A 17933-nucleotide genomic window follows, 5' to 3' on the forward strand; every position below is an offset into this window, starting at 1 on the left:
CTTTTTTTCTTAGTTTTTTACTCCTCTACACGCTCCCGAAGTTTTGCCATTTAATTTGGAAACACCCTGTATATATATATATATATATGTTCAATATGCTATTAATTCATTAAAATGCAATTTGGTACTCAAAAATGCATAAAACGAGAAATTGATAAAACAAAAATTTTACGAAAATTAATATCATTATTTTAATAATAAAGGTAACTTACAATACATATAGAAATCGCGTCAGTTATTAATTTAATTTAAAAACATTAGATTATTAAAAAAATCAATTTACTTCAACTTTATTATAGAACTCGCGAAACAGTAAAAACCAAATTAGATAAAAATTTACTTATAGCAGAAAATTATTTGCTTCTACTTATTTACATCAGTGTGATACAATTTAGTAATATTATTTTTAGAAAATGTGAAAAATTAAAATAATTCCACTTTCATTATTCAATGAAACTAAGAAAAATAAAACTTTTTATATATAACATAACATTACTTGGTATTTCTCGATCAGTCGACAAGTCATCTCCTCGTTAAATTCAGGGTAGATGATCACTTTGCCGCCTTGTTCGATCGTCATCAAGTTGAACAATATCCCACTCACCCAGTAAAGAGAAGAAAACCAAAGAAATATCACGTTAGTCAAGTCAATATATTCATTCTGACTGCAAAGTAATAGAACATAATTGGACAGTTCAACGCCTTTTGGCATCCCTGAAGTGCCTGACGAATGTAAAATACATGCTGTCTTTGTGATGTCAACGCGGTCGACGTAATGGAAATTTGCTACTTCCATATTGCTGCAATTATTCAGAATATCGGAGAACGAAATCGCGTCAACATGCTTGCCAAAAACTACTATCGTGGGATTGCAATTCTGCTCCTTTATCGCACTCAAGATGACATCCGCCGATTTCTCGCTGCAGAAGATCACCTTCGGCATGGTTAGTTGCAAGATATGCAGCGCAGTTTCTAATAAATAACTCATATATAATTAAAAAAATAAACATTACGCTAAATATTAAGATATTTTGAAGTAAATAAAATTGTATTTGCGCACATTTTATTGGAAATGCATTATAACTATTTCTAATTTTACTGCACATAACATGGAATATCGTAACATTTAACAATCGCGAAAGAACTTACTTAGGTTCATGTTCTCGTCCCACGGATTGAAAATCGCGTTGATATAAGCTGCCGAAAGACAGGGCACGATAGAGTTGAAATGATTACCCGTACACACACTAATGATATCGTCAGATTTGATTCCTTGTTTTTGTAGCCACAAAGCGCATCTCACAACTTTATCTTGCAACTCCGCGTATGTGACCGTCTCTTCAGTGCATGCGTCCAACTGCATAATGTTGTTATAAAAAATGTTCCAAAACAGTAAGAAATTAGTTATATTGCAGAGTCATTAGCTCGCTATTAAAAGAATCATCTATGTTCCAAAACCTCTTTTACTCATTAAAAGAAGAAATTAAATTTTGCAAAAACTATACATAATTGAAAACATGTTCAATCAGTTTTTAAAGGATTTTATTTGGATTCTCGTTTCTTTTATTTACTGTGCATTTTTTTTAATGCCTATTGAATTGTATCACGAAAATTTCCGAAATGATAGTCTCAAGATATTTATTATTAATCATTTCCGTCCGTGATCAAATTTAAAATAAAACAGTTTTTGACAATGTTATAATGAAAGTTTTATTTATGACAATTTTGTTGTTAGTGTTATGATTAATTCCACAATTGTTTCAAAATTGCAACTAAAATGTTTTCCATTTTATATACCGTAAAACTTTGATATTGGCTGCGTTCAGCAGAAAAAGCAACTTTGCAACTGTTGTAAGATTCTTGAATACGATTGATCCTTGCTTTTAGTTTCTTACGGATCAATATGTATAAACCATTCATATTGAAGAATTTTACAACAGCTGCAAAGCTGCTTTCTCTGCTGAACGCAGCCAATGACTGTATACGCGACTTTACTAGCCAGCGATTATCGGCAGACATCATGTAGATCTGATTTTGTTAGCGCAGTCTTTGATGTTCATTTGTTAAATTTACATTTTAATTGTTTTGTAGTTTTTCTCTTACATTTGCTTAGTTTTGTAATTGTTTTGAAAAGTATTTTGGAAATCTTCCATGTCTTACTTTAATCAATCTGAAATAATATTTTATTTCATTCAAATACAAAATTGAATAGTTTATAACTTTCGACAAATTATATTTTACATTTGTAAAATACATTAAACTGTTTTGATAATAGAAGCCAAACTCTTGGCATTCTACTGATGAGTTCTTTAAATGTCTTAATCAAAAACTTAATCGAAAATTTAATCTAGTAAAAGCTTAAGATTACAGTTTATATATTACGTACTGTATAAACATTTTAATTTACCGTAACCTATATATTTATCATTGCTAATATTAGTCATTTTAATTCTAAAATATCTATTTTTTATAATTCTTTTCTCTTATTTCCATAGACACATAAATTTGATAGTTTACATTTTTTTCTAGTAAATTCTATGTATTAATATTGTATTATACAAGGTATTCCGCGAGACTTTTGCCAAACGCTTTTTGTAGATAAAACAGACTAAACCACTAAATCGAGTTGAAAAGTCCTCTACCATTTTACAATTTTCACAATGACTAACGAGATATTAATTACTAAAAATTGCCGAATGTTGGTCTTCAATAATTTTTTACTCAAATACTATCAACTTTATAGAAAAACAGCAAGAGACAAAAATTGCTTATTTTCTTCTCATAAAGTTCTGAAAATTTTTCTCTGTCTACAAAAACGCGCTTGACAAAAATCTCACGGGACACCCTATATAAAATTGACTCACATGTGCAATTTTGTCTCCATTGCTTCTAATGTTGTGCCATATCATTTCTCCAAAACACTTGTATTTATTCAAAAGTTGTACTTGCCCCTTATAAATGCCATTTTCCACAGTAAAAATCTGTAAATAACAAATTAGATTGTTTTAATTATTTATTACAACATTTTTGAACTGCGGATATTTAATATACATATTTAACGTCATATAATCATGGTTTCTTCATCGAATGTAACATGAAAAAATGAAATACATCAACGGATTACCATGTAATTTTACACTTACCATTGATTCATGATCAATCATTTTACTAGAAATATCTGGGTCTCTTATCGTAAATATGAGATTCTCTGAATGCGCTCCAACAATGTCACTTTACAATACTGCATCATAAATAGAACATTTTAGTTATTCTAAATGAGCGAACTAAAATTGACTATCAAATTGTGTGAAATGTGTGTGTATGGGTGTGTGTGTGTGTGTGTGTGTGTGCAAGTTGGAAAAATGTAATGAACACTTAAAAAAAGTTTCTGCACACTCTCCATTTATGAAAATTCCGTATAAAGAATAAAATATGAATATAGTTTGCATTATGTTTCTTAATTTACGTATTTTATATACTTTCACTAAAATTAGAAAAAAGATCTTATTTTTTTCTTAGATTTCTTTGATTTCTTCAAGTTTAAATTCCAAAATTTGGGTTTTGATAACATATGCCTAATTTTTTGCATTCCATTAATAAGTTTTTCAAACATCTTGATCACACACACAGGCTTATATTTAATCTAGCGTTTGACTTTTGCGAGAATACATATTTTTTCCATTCACTTTCCATTTGTTGATGAAACATTAATTTCTAAAGGTTGTCGAATAAGCTATTGCCGAATAACCGATTGCCGAATCACATAATGTTATTCACATAATTCTATGATCAAAAATTGAGTTAAAAATCCTCTACCAAAAGGCCTCTACAACTTTCGTAATAGTTAATGGTTGGACGGCCGGATACGCGCTTATTTATCTTTAGAATTGATTAATATTTCATCAATCATTACGAAAATTGCAAAATTGTAGAGGAATTTTCAACTCAGTTTTTGATCAGAAATAGCGCTACATATATAATTTAAATGTAAAATACATATACATATTTATAAAATAGATTCTTCTTTCGAAATTAATTCCATAAAGAGAGACTTATTATTGATATATAGCTCGTTATCACTTTCACTATTTAATGTTCTACTTCAAATCTACTTCAAAATTTAAAAAAAGAAATGTACTGTGATAGTAAAGGAATTTATTATCACAGTATAACTTATTACTTATTATACAAACAGCAATAAAAAGTGACTAAAAATGTTAATTTTTTAACAATTAATATAATTGTATGTATCTTACTGTTATCTGTATATTACTTATTGAATTTTATTACAACATTAAAACAATTTACGATTTTGTTTCATAATCTTTATTAAATTGTATAAATGTTGATTTTATTGAAAGAGCTTATTGAAATGATATATACCCAAGGTCAAACAAATGGTACTATCTTATGCTCTCCTCAAAGTCATAAAACTTTTGTCTGAACATATTAGTCATTTGACACACTTTCAAAGATAATAGCTTGTAACACTTTACACATGGGCCACCAGTATATACTTACAGGAAAGTATAGAACAGATACATGTAACAAAATACTTGTAATTAGCAATTAATCTAAAGAGCTACTGCAAGTTGCTTGAAACCAAGAAAGGAAGACCTGAATTATGATAAAACAATACAGTCTTTCGAACAGGAAATAAAAATCGATATAACCAGCTATACCGTTCTTAATTCCCGTTCGATATAAAAAAAGCAATTATATATTAGTATTTTTAAATATCATGTAATAACCAAAATAAAAGTCGATTGGTATGAATATCGGTATGACCGATTATATCGGTATTCACATATAACAATTTAAATATATATGAGGAGCAGACTTTCAAAATGCGTTTTGTTCAAAATTTGTAATTTTCAGAAAACGAAAAAGAAAGAAACTCCGCACACAAGAAAATCACGCACTTTACAGAAAATAACAATATGCTAATCTCAGTAGGATGTAAAATATTAAACAAAATTACTAAACAATTGCTAAAAATGTTAAACAAATGCATTTTGTTTGTCTCTATTTAATAAATAGAATGCACTTCGAAATGTCTACGCTTTTTCAGCATATAAATTAACGATAAAAAAATGCTTTCTGAACATCTCAGAGTATAAGATGCACTATATCCTTGATTTGCAAATGTTAGATATGCTATATAATGTGAAAGAATGTTGAAATTTGAAATCGATGTCGATTGTAACGAAGAAGATTCCGTAAATAATGAATAGAAAAATGTTTTCACTATACTTGAAAATTATTTCCTCAAATAAATATCCACTGAACAAGTAAAACAAGTAAATGGTACACTTATGAACGTTGTTGAAAGCCGACTGAAAGCATTTACTGTCATCGCGTGTATAGATGAATCTGTGATATCCCTTCCATCAGATATTTATCTATACGATCCCCCCTTCAAAAATCATGTGAAATATATATACTGTATGTAAATTTATAACGTTGAGTCATTATAAAATTCTTGAAAAGAGATAATGAATAAGTTGAACGATTAAGAGTTAATTGTGAGTTGTGAAAGTGGGTCTTAAAAGTGAAATGAGGACAACCTCGTTTACGTTCCAAGACGCTCTCATTAATATGAATTGAAACATTATTATGAAGTTTCAATGTATTTAATTCACATATTTTTCTAACAAATACTGAAATTAAAATTTCATTAATATTCTCCATAAATATAATATTGATTAAGATCGCTTCACTTACAACTTTCATAGATTATGGCCCATCGTATTTAGAACGCTTATTATGTTAGCGCATTAACATGCTATAGTTAACGTTACGTATACTACACTGAAAAAAAAGATTGGCTGGGGCAGCAAATTAGATGGTTAAATATGACATAGCATTTTTAATTGGTTGCAGCAGTCAATTTTTGGTTGTGTTAGTCTATCGAAATCCTATACTGACATTGCGGATAGGCTAACGCAATCAAAAATTGGCTGCTGCCACCAATTAAAAATGCTATGCCATATTTAACCATCTAATTTGCTGCAGCAGTCAATCTTTTTTTTCAGTGTACAGAATTTCAGAGATAAAAGCGCGCTTTTATAATGTCCCGATGAGAAAAGAGATTTTAGAATCTCTCGTATTTATATTTATAGCAGCAAAGATACACGAATTTCAAAGAAAACTCATTATGTATGAATACTTAATTTTTATGTAAAACGTCAGGTTTTCTGGGCACTTATATTCAATAATTTTTTATTTTCAATAAAAAATATCAATAAAACATAAAGTTTTATTAAATAACTTGTCAAATTTTGAATACATACAATATTCACTACATAAATAATCATAGGATTCTGCTATTATATTATACATATGTATGTATTAGTTAAATATCTGCAATTACATTTTACCTATAACAACATTATAATTAAAACTTTTACAACATTATAAATATGATTAAGTTGTTATTATTTCTAAAACTTATTTTTAAGACTAGATTTATTCTAATTATAAGAAAACTATTTATCTTTTTTGATTTGATAGTTCTTTTATAAAATAGCAAACACATATCAATCTGCTCCATTTATAATATCTATCTTTTGACAAAAGTGTAGTACAACTATGTATATATATATATATATATATATACATTTAAGAAGTATAATTAACTAGTGCGTTTAAATAATTTTTTAGCCATTTCTTTTAAATCTTTCCTTGCAATTTTCCCTGAACCTGTATACGGAAAAGCATCTAAAAATATAATTCCAGCACGAAGTTTGTAGTGATCCATCATATTTTTTGCCACAAAGTCTATTAATTCTTGCTCCGTCTCCTGCAGAAACATAATTTAATCATTACAATAAAGAGTAATGTTATTGTTGTTATATATAACAGTGAAAAATGTTAGCAAAGATAAATTTTTATTGCTATAAATGTGAGTTTGTATTCATCATATTTTTTAAACAATGTTCTTAAAACCGGTTCGCAATTATTCTTATTTTGACTGTATATAATAGATGCATTTTATATTAGTTACAAACAAATGTAGATATATAACAGATACATTTAATTTTGTAAATTTTCATTCTATGACTTTATTATATCACAATAAAGAATCGTACCTTGGCGCCTGGCTTTTTGGTAATATATGCAAGAGGGTGTTCGTCATCTGTTGCATGAGGTATTGATATTACTGCAACTTCTAGCACTGCTGGATGTGATATTAAGACACCTTCGATTTCTCCAGGTGAAATCTGATATCCTCTATACTTTATGAGTTCTTTTATCCTGTCAATAATGAACAATTCTCCATCTTCATCAATATAACCGATATCACCAGTGTGCAGCCACCCTGAAAGAGTTCTAAATTTATTATTGTGGTATTAGATTTTTATAACATTATTACGTTACGTACTTTTAAATTTTATGGATCAGAATTTATTCAGTTTGTATCTATTAATTAATTAACTTATAATTAATCCTTTTTTATCCTCCGACTTATACGCTAATTTTATTTTCCAAACATAAATTTCCAAGTAGAACAAACGATTAATCTCAAAAAATAGATAAATATCAAAAAGTTTTCTATATAACGAAACAATTATTATAGTTCTTGGCTGTCTGTACTGTAGTTTTCATACATACATAATATAGCATCTATTATTACACCTACTTATTAGTGATATTCCGCAAATGACTTAAATGTTATTAAATTAATATTAATTCTTTTAATTGTAAATAAAAATTAACTCTTTAAAATAGTTATAAAATAATATTCTCAAGATGGTTCGCTTGAGAGTCAAATGATAAATCTTATTTTTATTATTAATTATAATTTATTATTAATTATAATATCTGTTTACCTTCTTCATCAATCGTACTTTTTGTCGCCTCGGGATTCCTATAATAACCATTCATCATTGATGCAGATTTTATCCATATTTCTCCCGATTGATTTGAGTCAAGTATTTTTCCGCTTTCAGGATTCACGATTTTTATTTGTACGTTCTTAGTTACTACGCCACAAGATCCATCTTTGTGATTCGGTAATTGACACGTTACAAGACCACCGACTTCTGTCATTCCTAGTAACACAAGAAATCTGATCAAATTTTTACAACATACATTTAAATGTAGAGGAAAGTCACCGATACTAACATACGTCTCCTAAAGTGACCCCTTATTTCTCAGAAACTAATTATTGCACTTTATTAATACTAATAAAATCATGATCTGTTTAATTAATTAAAGAAGTACAAACTCATAATTCGTATATTTGTGGCTTGTTTCTATATCAAATAAGCTAAAAATGAATTCTACGAATGCGAAAATAAAATTCTTACGATTTTCTTTTGCAAATTGCGTGATTTAAATAATAGTGACTATATTATTGATAATATTACGTCATTTTAAATGCTTGTAGTTTCATAAATCAGTTTTATTTATATTATTTTTTCTCTTATAAGTCTTTTCATAATACGATTTTAAATTTAAAATTAGGGTGCAGCGTAAACCGCCATACCTGTCTGTGAAACAGACCATGAGCTAACTTAATCTTTATAATGTTGCTTTATAGTGTCAAATAAATTTATTGGAGCTGAAGGCAATCGTGTATATATGGGAAAACTCTTGAAAAACTATTGCATTACATATTTGTATCTTGTAGAACAGCATAAAATAAATATGCATATAATTCAATAAAAATGTTTTATAACGAAGTGAAAAGATTCTGGAAAATCTTATATACATTCACTTGTAGGTACTTTATACAGATAATGCTTGTAAAATAAAAAAAATATGAGTACGTAGCATTACTGCCTAATGTGTCAGTTTTGAAGCTCATTTTGTCAGACGCTCATTTTTGCTTACCTTATGAAAAAATTAATTATTGCAAAATTGCAAACAGTATTATAAAAACTGCTTATACTGTTTGATAGAAGACACTTTTTAGTTTGTACTTACATTTTTAAAGTTTTATTTTTACCTTTTGTTTAAAAAATATTGTCTAAAAACAAAGTGGTATGTGTCGGCGACTTTCCTCTATTAATATTTTATTATATTATAACGATATTTACCATAACCTTGAAATATCTGAACGTGTGGTAAACTACGTCTCAGTTCTTCCTGCACTTTTGGCTTAATTATTGCACCACCACCTAATATAACTTTTAAAGATGGTAACGAATATTTCTTTACGTAACCTGCTCTGACAAATCGATTTATCATACTCGAGCTAAGGAACAAAATTGCTACCTGAATAGAAGAAAAATTTTATATTTTTAAATTTTATTACTTTAAGTACTTTCAAATATAATTATTCAATGTAATAAATAGATATAAAGATTACGATTATAATATATTTCTTTTGAATAGCCATTTACTTATCTTAACAATAAAATTAATTGATAAACGCTTATATTATAAAGGTGCATTCCTTATATATAAATTGATCTCATCAGACGATGAACAATTTTGACAGGAAATTTATAACACTATAATAACAAAAGGTTTTTATATATCATGAACTATTTTCACTATAAATTAAAAATATTACAATTTGTTTGAAAGGAATTGATTCAATTTTATCATACAATTCGCGAAAAAACTATATTAATTGATATCACTTATAAAAATTATTTTGCAGCAAAAAATCTATATCAGGATACAAAAATTCAATATCAATTATTTAAATCACAGTTTGTTTTTTCAATGTTTCCTATTGTTAGATCAGAAAATTTTAAAAATTAAGAATTGTACTTATATTTTAATTATGCAATAAATAAAGTTTTTAAAAAAAAAAAATTAAATTTTGATAAATAATATTACTTTATATTTCTCAATTAATTGGCAAGTGATGTCCTCGTCGAATTGCGAATAAAGGATCACTGTGGCACCCTGCGAAATCGCTTTCACATTCAGCATTACTCCGCTGATCCAATAAAGAGATGAGAACCAAAGTGTTGGCACATTCGTCATATCCAGGTTATTGTTATCGCTGAAGAGTAGCATAGTGTAGTTAGACAATTCGACGCCTTTCGGCATTCAGACGAATGCATGATGCATGCTGTCTTCTTAACATCGTCAAGCTCAACATAACGGAAATTTGCAGCTTCCGCATTGTTGCAATTTCTCAGGATATCGGACAACGAAATCGCGCTATCATGATTACCGAAAACCACTACCATAGGATTACAATTTTTCTCTTTCATCGCGTTCAAAATGACACCCACGGATTTCTCGCTGCAGAAGATTACCTTCGGCGTAGTCAGTTGCAAAACGTGCAATGCAGTTGCTGATAATAAATGCTTTATAATTAATAAAGAAGTAAGTATTTTGTTAAATATTACTGTACGATCAATTAATAAATAAGAAAAAAATTATGTTTAATTATCGCAAGATAAAAAATTTTATTCGAGCTCATTGTTAGAAATATTTATCTAATCAACTTGAACTTATCTAATCAAATGTAATATGTAACAATGTTTGATAACATAATATTTGATATAATTATCGAGAGATCTTACGTAAATCCATATCTTCGTTCCATGGATTAAATATTGCGTTAACATAAGCTGCTGCAATACAGGGCACTATAGAGTTGGGTTGATTACTCGTACACACACTAATAACGTCGCCACATTTGATTCCTTGCTTTTGTAACCATAAAGCACATCTCACAGTTTTATCTTGCAACTCCGCGTATGTAAATGTTTCATCAGTGCGTGCATCTAACTGTACAATATTATTATTATGTAAAATTTTAAATTAAAGAATTAATTAACAAACGAAAATTAACATAGCGGATGTCAAAACTTGAAAAATATCCGGATTTTTGCTAAAATTTTTGTATAAATGTCTATATCATGATTTTGAATTTGTCAATTTTGACATCGGATTCATATTCAGTGATTTAAAAAGCCTTTAAGTTTAAACAAATACAATTAAAAACTACTCAGTAAGTCATCAGTGACCTAATTCACAGCTTTTTCGCAATAGATCTCATATTTAAGCATAAATAAATTATAAAACCATACTAATAAACCATGAAACCATAATTAATCGACTAAAAAATTTCTTTCAGGCCTAAAAATTGTAACAACGTAACAATAAATCCTCTTCAGGGAATTAAATGATCTTTCCAACGGCATCTTCGATTTTACGATCGGGCTTTATTTACAAGGATTATCTATAAAGATAGAGAGCAAGAACTGCAAATAGGTCCGATTTAGACCCTCCCCCTCTCCCCTACTATCACTACTAAAACATATATTAATACTATATTTTACATTTTGACAACAAATGTTTTTGAAAATGTTAAAATTTAAAATATAGTATTAATATGCTTTTTATTGTTCTAAAGCTTTTAAACCATTTTTCTTTTTTAGTAAAACATTATAAGCTTTAAAAGTTATATCTTTCTTCCTGCAAATATAAAAATTAATATTACGTGTAAACGTCGACTCACATGTGCGATTTTTTCTTCATGAGTTGTAATGCTAACCCACATTAATTCTCCAAGGCTCTTATACTTAATCGACTGATACGTCTCTTCTCCTTTGTAAACGCCATTTTCCACGGTAAAATTCTGTAAACAACATATAGTTAAATTGTTTCAATTACTTGTTTTACGCTTTTTCATCAATGCACCGAGTACTCGGAAATCCACTGCATTGATAGAAAAGTACTTCAGCACATAGCACTGTAAAGATTGATCGTTATAATTGCTATTATAACATGCTGCTAGCATTAAATATTAGAGGAGAAGGTGATATTATGGCATCCCAGTTACATTTTACATAATAACTTGATTAATAATCAATATATAAGTTTAAAACTTGACAATTTTCGTTAAAATGTTGTTGAATCGATTCTGGACTTAAAGTTATATTAAAGAAATATTTATTACTTAGGACACTATTAATAAAAATGTGACGACATTGCACAATGATTCGAAGAAAAATATTGGTGATAATGTGGCTTTCTATAAAAATAGCGTTAAAAAATTAGTTTTGTTTAAAAAACAGTATTTGATTACAAAATAATTAACAAAAAAGTCAAACATTTTAAAATGTATGCAAAAATAAATATACATACACATAACTTCTGCATATAAGCTGCTCAGTACTAAAAATCTCAGTACTAAAAAGTACACGTAATGTAAACTATAGATTAACAGTAGAGCTACAATTAATTATCAAATAATAATGATGTCAATTCCCGAAATAAATAAATTATAGTCCAGTAACAAAGTAATGGCTATTGGGAATTAGCGCTGTACAAAGTGCGCGATAGATATGACTGTCAACAATATATTACATATCTGACTTTTAATTAGGAAGAATTACAATAAAATACATGTTTCGGCTAACTCTTTAGTCATCTTCATGAGTGTGTTGTTTGCTATTTTACATTTATAATTACGCATTTAATGACGCATTCTCTATTCCGCAGTTTTTTTCCACACCGTGTGATTTCATTCTATACAACGCGAATCATATATGTCTATAGAACACATTTTTCGTGTGTTACGCTTAAACGTTTCTTGCAAATTTATACACTTTTTTATGTATTGTATAGTCACACACCTACAAACGTGTAAAAAGTGACTACATGATTAACACACGTAAAATGTGTTAAAACACATTTATTTTTAGTGTAAGAAACAGTGTAAGAAACGTTTCGAAATACTTGAAAGTAAAAATGCGTTATAATAAGCTGATTATTGAGTATTGATATTAACGTCATTGTGTAAGGGTGAGCAACTGAACGAATAATTCCATAAGTAATCATTAAAATTCGCCATATAATAGCGAAGATATTAAGGGAGGCCATAATATCTACACTGACCATAATACCACCCTACTCTCTCTCCATTGTACTCTACTCTCCATTGTATAATTTAAAAAAATTTCATATATATTGATAAAAATTTGCTTTATATCTAAAGATTTTGACAAGGAACATTAATCCTAGCTCTATACACACTCTTTTTTCTACTCTTGATAAACACATTCGGATCCCTGGGACTCCATCCATATTTGTTACCGTAACAAACTTCCGCAAAAATGGATATATTTTAATTAATTTTTTTTATCAATCGATGGAGAATTGATTAAAGAACAAGTTCATAAAAGTCGATAGAATTAAAGAGCTTCGAGATATATAGGTTCAAAAAAAGGGAAGTTCAGAAACACGAAAAAATTTCAATTTAACAAATTGCACTGGGATTTCTGAGACCCCAGTGTGTATAGCTAGAATTAAGTGTAAAAGACCGTTTTTGTATTTACCTTTGTATCCGCAACCATTTTGCCAAAAATATTCGGATTTTGTAAATCGGAGAAATCCTGAACGCTTTGATCAATGTCACTGAGTTTAGATTCGAATCACTGCATCATAAACAAATTCTATGTATGGTCATGCACGAATAAATCGAATTCGGTTAAAAAATAAAAAGATAAATAGAATTAATTGTAAATAGAATTATAAACAGAGATCGGAAAGTCGAGAGGTCTCTGATTCGAACCATGGCTGAGGTAATATTTTTCGCAATAAGTTCTTTATAATTTTTCTAATTTAATTTAGAGGAGATTATCAATTTCAGACTAATTGTGTTAAAGTCCGAAAAGTTATCACTGTGAAGTTAGCACCCCAACATTGAAATTCCATAATTCTGATTAGAGTTTCCGTTTCCTTTTGTCGAGACGAAGAGTTCTCTATAATTTATAACAAGAGTTCCGCTTAATAATTATTTTTAAATAATTTTTTTTAAATGAGGTGCTAACTTCTTATCGAGATCGAATAGTTCTGAGCGGCTCAATAGCTTCATTTCGTGAATACTTAGAGTTCCTGATGCATAAAAAAAATTTTGTTTAATAAAAAAAAGTTAAAAATTTTTGAAAAATCAATTTTTAGATACAGCAGTTCTGATTAGAGTTCCTGCTTCCTTTTAACAAGATGAAGAGTTCTCTGCATTTTTTAATGCGAGATTCAGTTAATAATAATTTTTTAATAATTTTTAAAAATAGGGTGCTAACTTCTCAGCGAAATTCGAAATCGAACAGTTCTGAGCAGCTTAATAGCTCTATTGTAAATATCTAGAGTTCCTGATACATAAAAAACAATTTTGACACGCAAGAAAATTTATAAAAAAAAATAAAAAATTTTTTATCACTTCTTGAATTTCGCGTATCTTGAAAATCGTTGGTCCAATCGCATTGTCACCTGATACTTTTCGATAGAACTCGTCAAGAACTGCCTAAAACGATAATCAGAACTACTGAACTCTGATTGGACCAACGGTTTGCGAAATATGAGATATTTAACAGGTAGTTGAAAATTTTCTAAGTCCGACGCCGAAAAATTTGTTGAGAGTGCCAGTAGTTCTGATTAGAAATGAACTCTAATCAGAACTATTGTATCTAAAAATTGATTTTTCAAAATTTTTTTTATGCATCAGGAACTCTAGATATTCACGAAATGAAGCTATTGAGCCGCTCAGAACTATTCGATCTCGAATTTCGATAAGAAGTTAGCTCCCCATTAAAAAAATTATTTAAAAATAATTATTAAGCGGAACTCTTGTTATAAATTATAGAGAACTCTTCGTCTCGACAAAAGGAAACAAGAACTCTAATCAGAAGTATGGAATTTCAATGTTGGGGTGCTAACTTCACAAACGCAAAGTTATCAGCATGCAATCATATCTGAAATAAATTGATTTAATAAATAATATATAATGTGTTATTCGAAACATCTAACTTTGACCGTTCATGACGTTCTTTATCGTATTTGATGTATATTATGATAATATATTTATATCATAAAATATATTTTAAAAACATTATCTGCTGATTAGATAGTTGTACTCAAAACCTGATTCCACCATATTACTATAATACCATAGTAATTCATACAAGATCATGCAAGATCACTTCCTGTTTGAAATTGCCCTCCAAATTTTAGTAAAAGAATGCACTAATCAGAGATTATTACTTGCATTCAGAGATTATTATTTGCAATGAAGAAAATTATTATTCGAACTTATTAAAAGCGACAGAAAAAGAATTGTATATGGAGAAAACGAAGTGAATTAAAAATTTTAGCATATTCTTTCTTCAAAAATGACGAGAAAATATTTTAAAGCTCTTGTTCAGTTGCTACTACCATCTTAAATTATAATATCAAAAGTATGAAAATGCACAATAAAAATTGTTGTAAAATATATTAATATGGAAATATATGTTTCTAAATAAAATAACACTTACAATCGATAAAATCGCTTGCAAAATAAACCGAAAAGAACTCTTCGTTTGTTTTGTTAATTAATTAATAACCATATATCTGGAAATGAATTATGCATAACTAAAAAATAAAATAAACTATGATTACAGCTATGATAAACTTAAATTAATAGTACATAGAAATAAATATGGTTTAATTTCTCACCGAAATAAAAAGATAGTTTTTTATATATTTTATATTCTATCGATTGCAAGTGTTGTTTTATTGAAAAAAATATTTCTCTATTTAAATAAAATATCCAAAAATTTTTTATCATACGTCTTCTGACGTCATAATCTGAGACAGTAATAATGAATGAACAGCAGTCTTAATATTTATATGTTCTAAGATTTATTTTGCCTATGTTTATGTATAATATATCTGAATAAGAAAAGAAGAAATATTTTGAATATACAGTTGCCACTATATGCTATACAATTATTAAGAAACAATTGTTACACTTGCTTATTAGAAGAAATAAGTTATTTTGAACAACAATTCAAAAATAATACAGATATATACACGATAGAATGATATATATACGTGCAAAAAAATTTTAACAGAATGTTTTCAGTTGCTACTAACAAATCAATGTAACCGGTGTATCTATTTGAACTTGAATAAAAATCGATAAAATTGATTACTATAAAAATTAATAAAATTGCATTAAAGAAAAGATTCCGTATCTGAAAGACCGAAGAATTTTTCCACTACGTGAAGATTATCCTTTTCAAAGAACTTACAATAGGCAAGTACAGAACGAAACACATACGAACGTGGCCGACTGTCATTTACTGTCTACCTATTATAGGTTTGATCATATATAGTTCTAGATATCCCTCTCTCTAAAAACTGTATAATTGACATATGAATTGTACGAACTGTGCAATTCATAAATTTTGTGAAGCTATTGTTCTTAATACAATATAATATTGGTTACTTAGCGTTTCCCAACTTTCGTTCGAAAAATTTTTCAATAAAATTATCGATTCGCGAGATAATCGACCATATCACTTAAAATGAAACATCCTGTATATACTATTAAAGCATAATTCTTTAAAATTTCGATAGAGATTTATATAGCCTATTTTTTTTTATAACTTAAGAAATTAATAATTCTAATATATGAAAGAATTTACAGACCACATATAATGATAAAAAAATTAAAATTATTTTGTAGTCATATAGAAAGTCAAGATACAGAATATCATTCATATTTCCAACAATAGAAAAAATATTTTTGTTTTCTTAATTTCATGATAATGCAATTTTCTCTACATATCTAGATATAATGCATGCACTGCGAAGAGCTATACAGTCATGAATGAAATATAACAGGCATTTCAGTGACACAAACCGTCCATAAGATCATTATAATTCGTTAAATAAATCTGTTTGATTATCAAATATCTAAAATATTAATGTTAAACTTTATTATATCAACTAATAATCAACTAATAAATTATTAAAACGTAATAATTAGTTAGACGTTAAGTGTAATTAATTCGAAGTATATATTATAAATTATATAAATTATGTAAAAAAATTTATAGTAAAAAGGAACAATTTATTTCTCCGCGATTATTATTATTATATACAAAGTTTTATTAATTTCGCAGTCCCACATAAAACTTTATAGTATTCTAAGAATGCATTCAAACAGAAATGTTTCCAAGTTATTGGCAACAGTTGCTATGTACCAAGGTCGATATTACCGTAAATTGCTACTTATACCTGGTATGAAGTAAAAAGAAAGATTTGCTATTCATGAACTTTAAGTTGTAGAGTAAAGATTTAACTGACCTTGATAGTCTTTATTAATCAATAGATAATCGAGATATGTCAGAATGTATATCATTTAAAGATGTAACAAACTATATATTATCTCAAGAGCAAATGTCTCATTCCTTTATTAACATCTATTATACATTATTGTATAATAACTACTTATATAATTTGGGGAAACTATGTTTTTCTGAGAATTTTTTACCGCCGCAATTTGATCACGCAAGCGACATGCTTTACATAATGCGATGATTCGATAAAATTTAAATGGCTATCATTTAAGAAGCATATACGCAGTAAAAATATTTTGTTATATGTTTTATTATGTACGAACACATAATCTTTATCTACAAAATTAATAAAAGAAATACAAATATATTTCAAAATTATAAAAAGACTGATATTTTCTCTTTCATAGTCCGTTCTTATGAAGGCATCTTCAATAATGTCTTAATGCTAATATGATTTTGTAATTAGTTTATAAAATCTTAAAGCTGTACTTTTAAGACGTGCTTAAATATAAAAATGAACTATAAATATCGATTAAAAACTAGCTGTAAAACTCGCAAACAGAAACAAAGGTCATGTAAATAAAGGCAAGTTTCTACTCATAACAATAAATAAAAAATAACTTGTTAATAATTATATTTTAAATAAAAAACAGTATTAAAAATGCAGGTACTTTAAAATAATTTTGTCACAGAAACCATATTGCACATATTTCTTATTAAATACTTGCTAATAAAGTAAATTTAAGAAACATTCTAAATTAATTAATTTGAAAACAATTTCTGTAGACTCGAATTCTTAAAATAAAAATAATAATAACACAATCCGTAAAGGCCATACGAGTCACGGGCTGATGAAGGTGCCAACGATTAATTTCAATCTTAATTAAT

General features: G+C 27.9%; 1 protein-coding gene across 1 annotated transcript in view; it reads right to left on the reverse strand.

Moving 5' to 3' along the window:
• The window catches only part of LOC108721377 (uncharacterized), a 53489-nt gene extending 37453 nt beyond the window's left edge, over positions 1–16036 (reverse strand). Inside the window, 11 exon segments of the mRNA XM_018445904.1 lie at positions 497–972; positions 1150–1357; positions 7092–7321; positions 7833–8054; positions 9045–9222; positions 9796–10013; positions 10016–10261; positions 10494–10701; positions 11435–11554; positions 13257–13355; positions 15993–16036. Coding sequence (XP_018301406.1) covers positions 497–972; positions 1150–1357; positions 7092–7321; positions 7833–8054; positions 9045–9222; positions 9796–10013; positions 10016–10261; positions 10494–10701; positions 11435–11554; positions 13257–13274 — 2124 coding nt within the window. The 5' untranslated portion in view covers positions 13275–13355; positions 15993–16036.
• Between the last annotated feature and the right edge of the window lie 1897 nt (positions 16037–17933).

The sequence above is a fragment of the Mycetomoellerius zeteki genome, unplaced genomic scaffold (genome assembly GCF_001594055.1).
Source record: "Mycetomoellerius zeteki isolate Tzet28-1 unplaced genomic scaffold, Tzet1.0 scaffold168, whole genome shotgun sequence".
Taxonomy (NCBI): Eukaryota; Metazoa; Arthropoda; class Insecta; order Hymenoptera; family Formicidae; genus Mycetomoellerius; species Mycetomoellerius zeteki.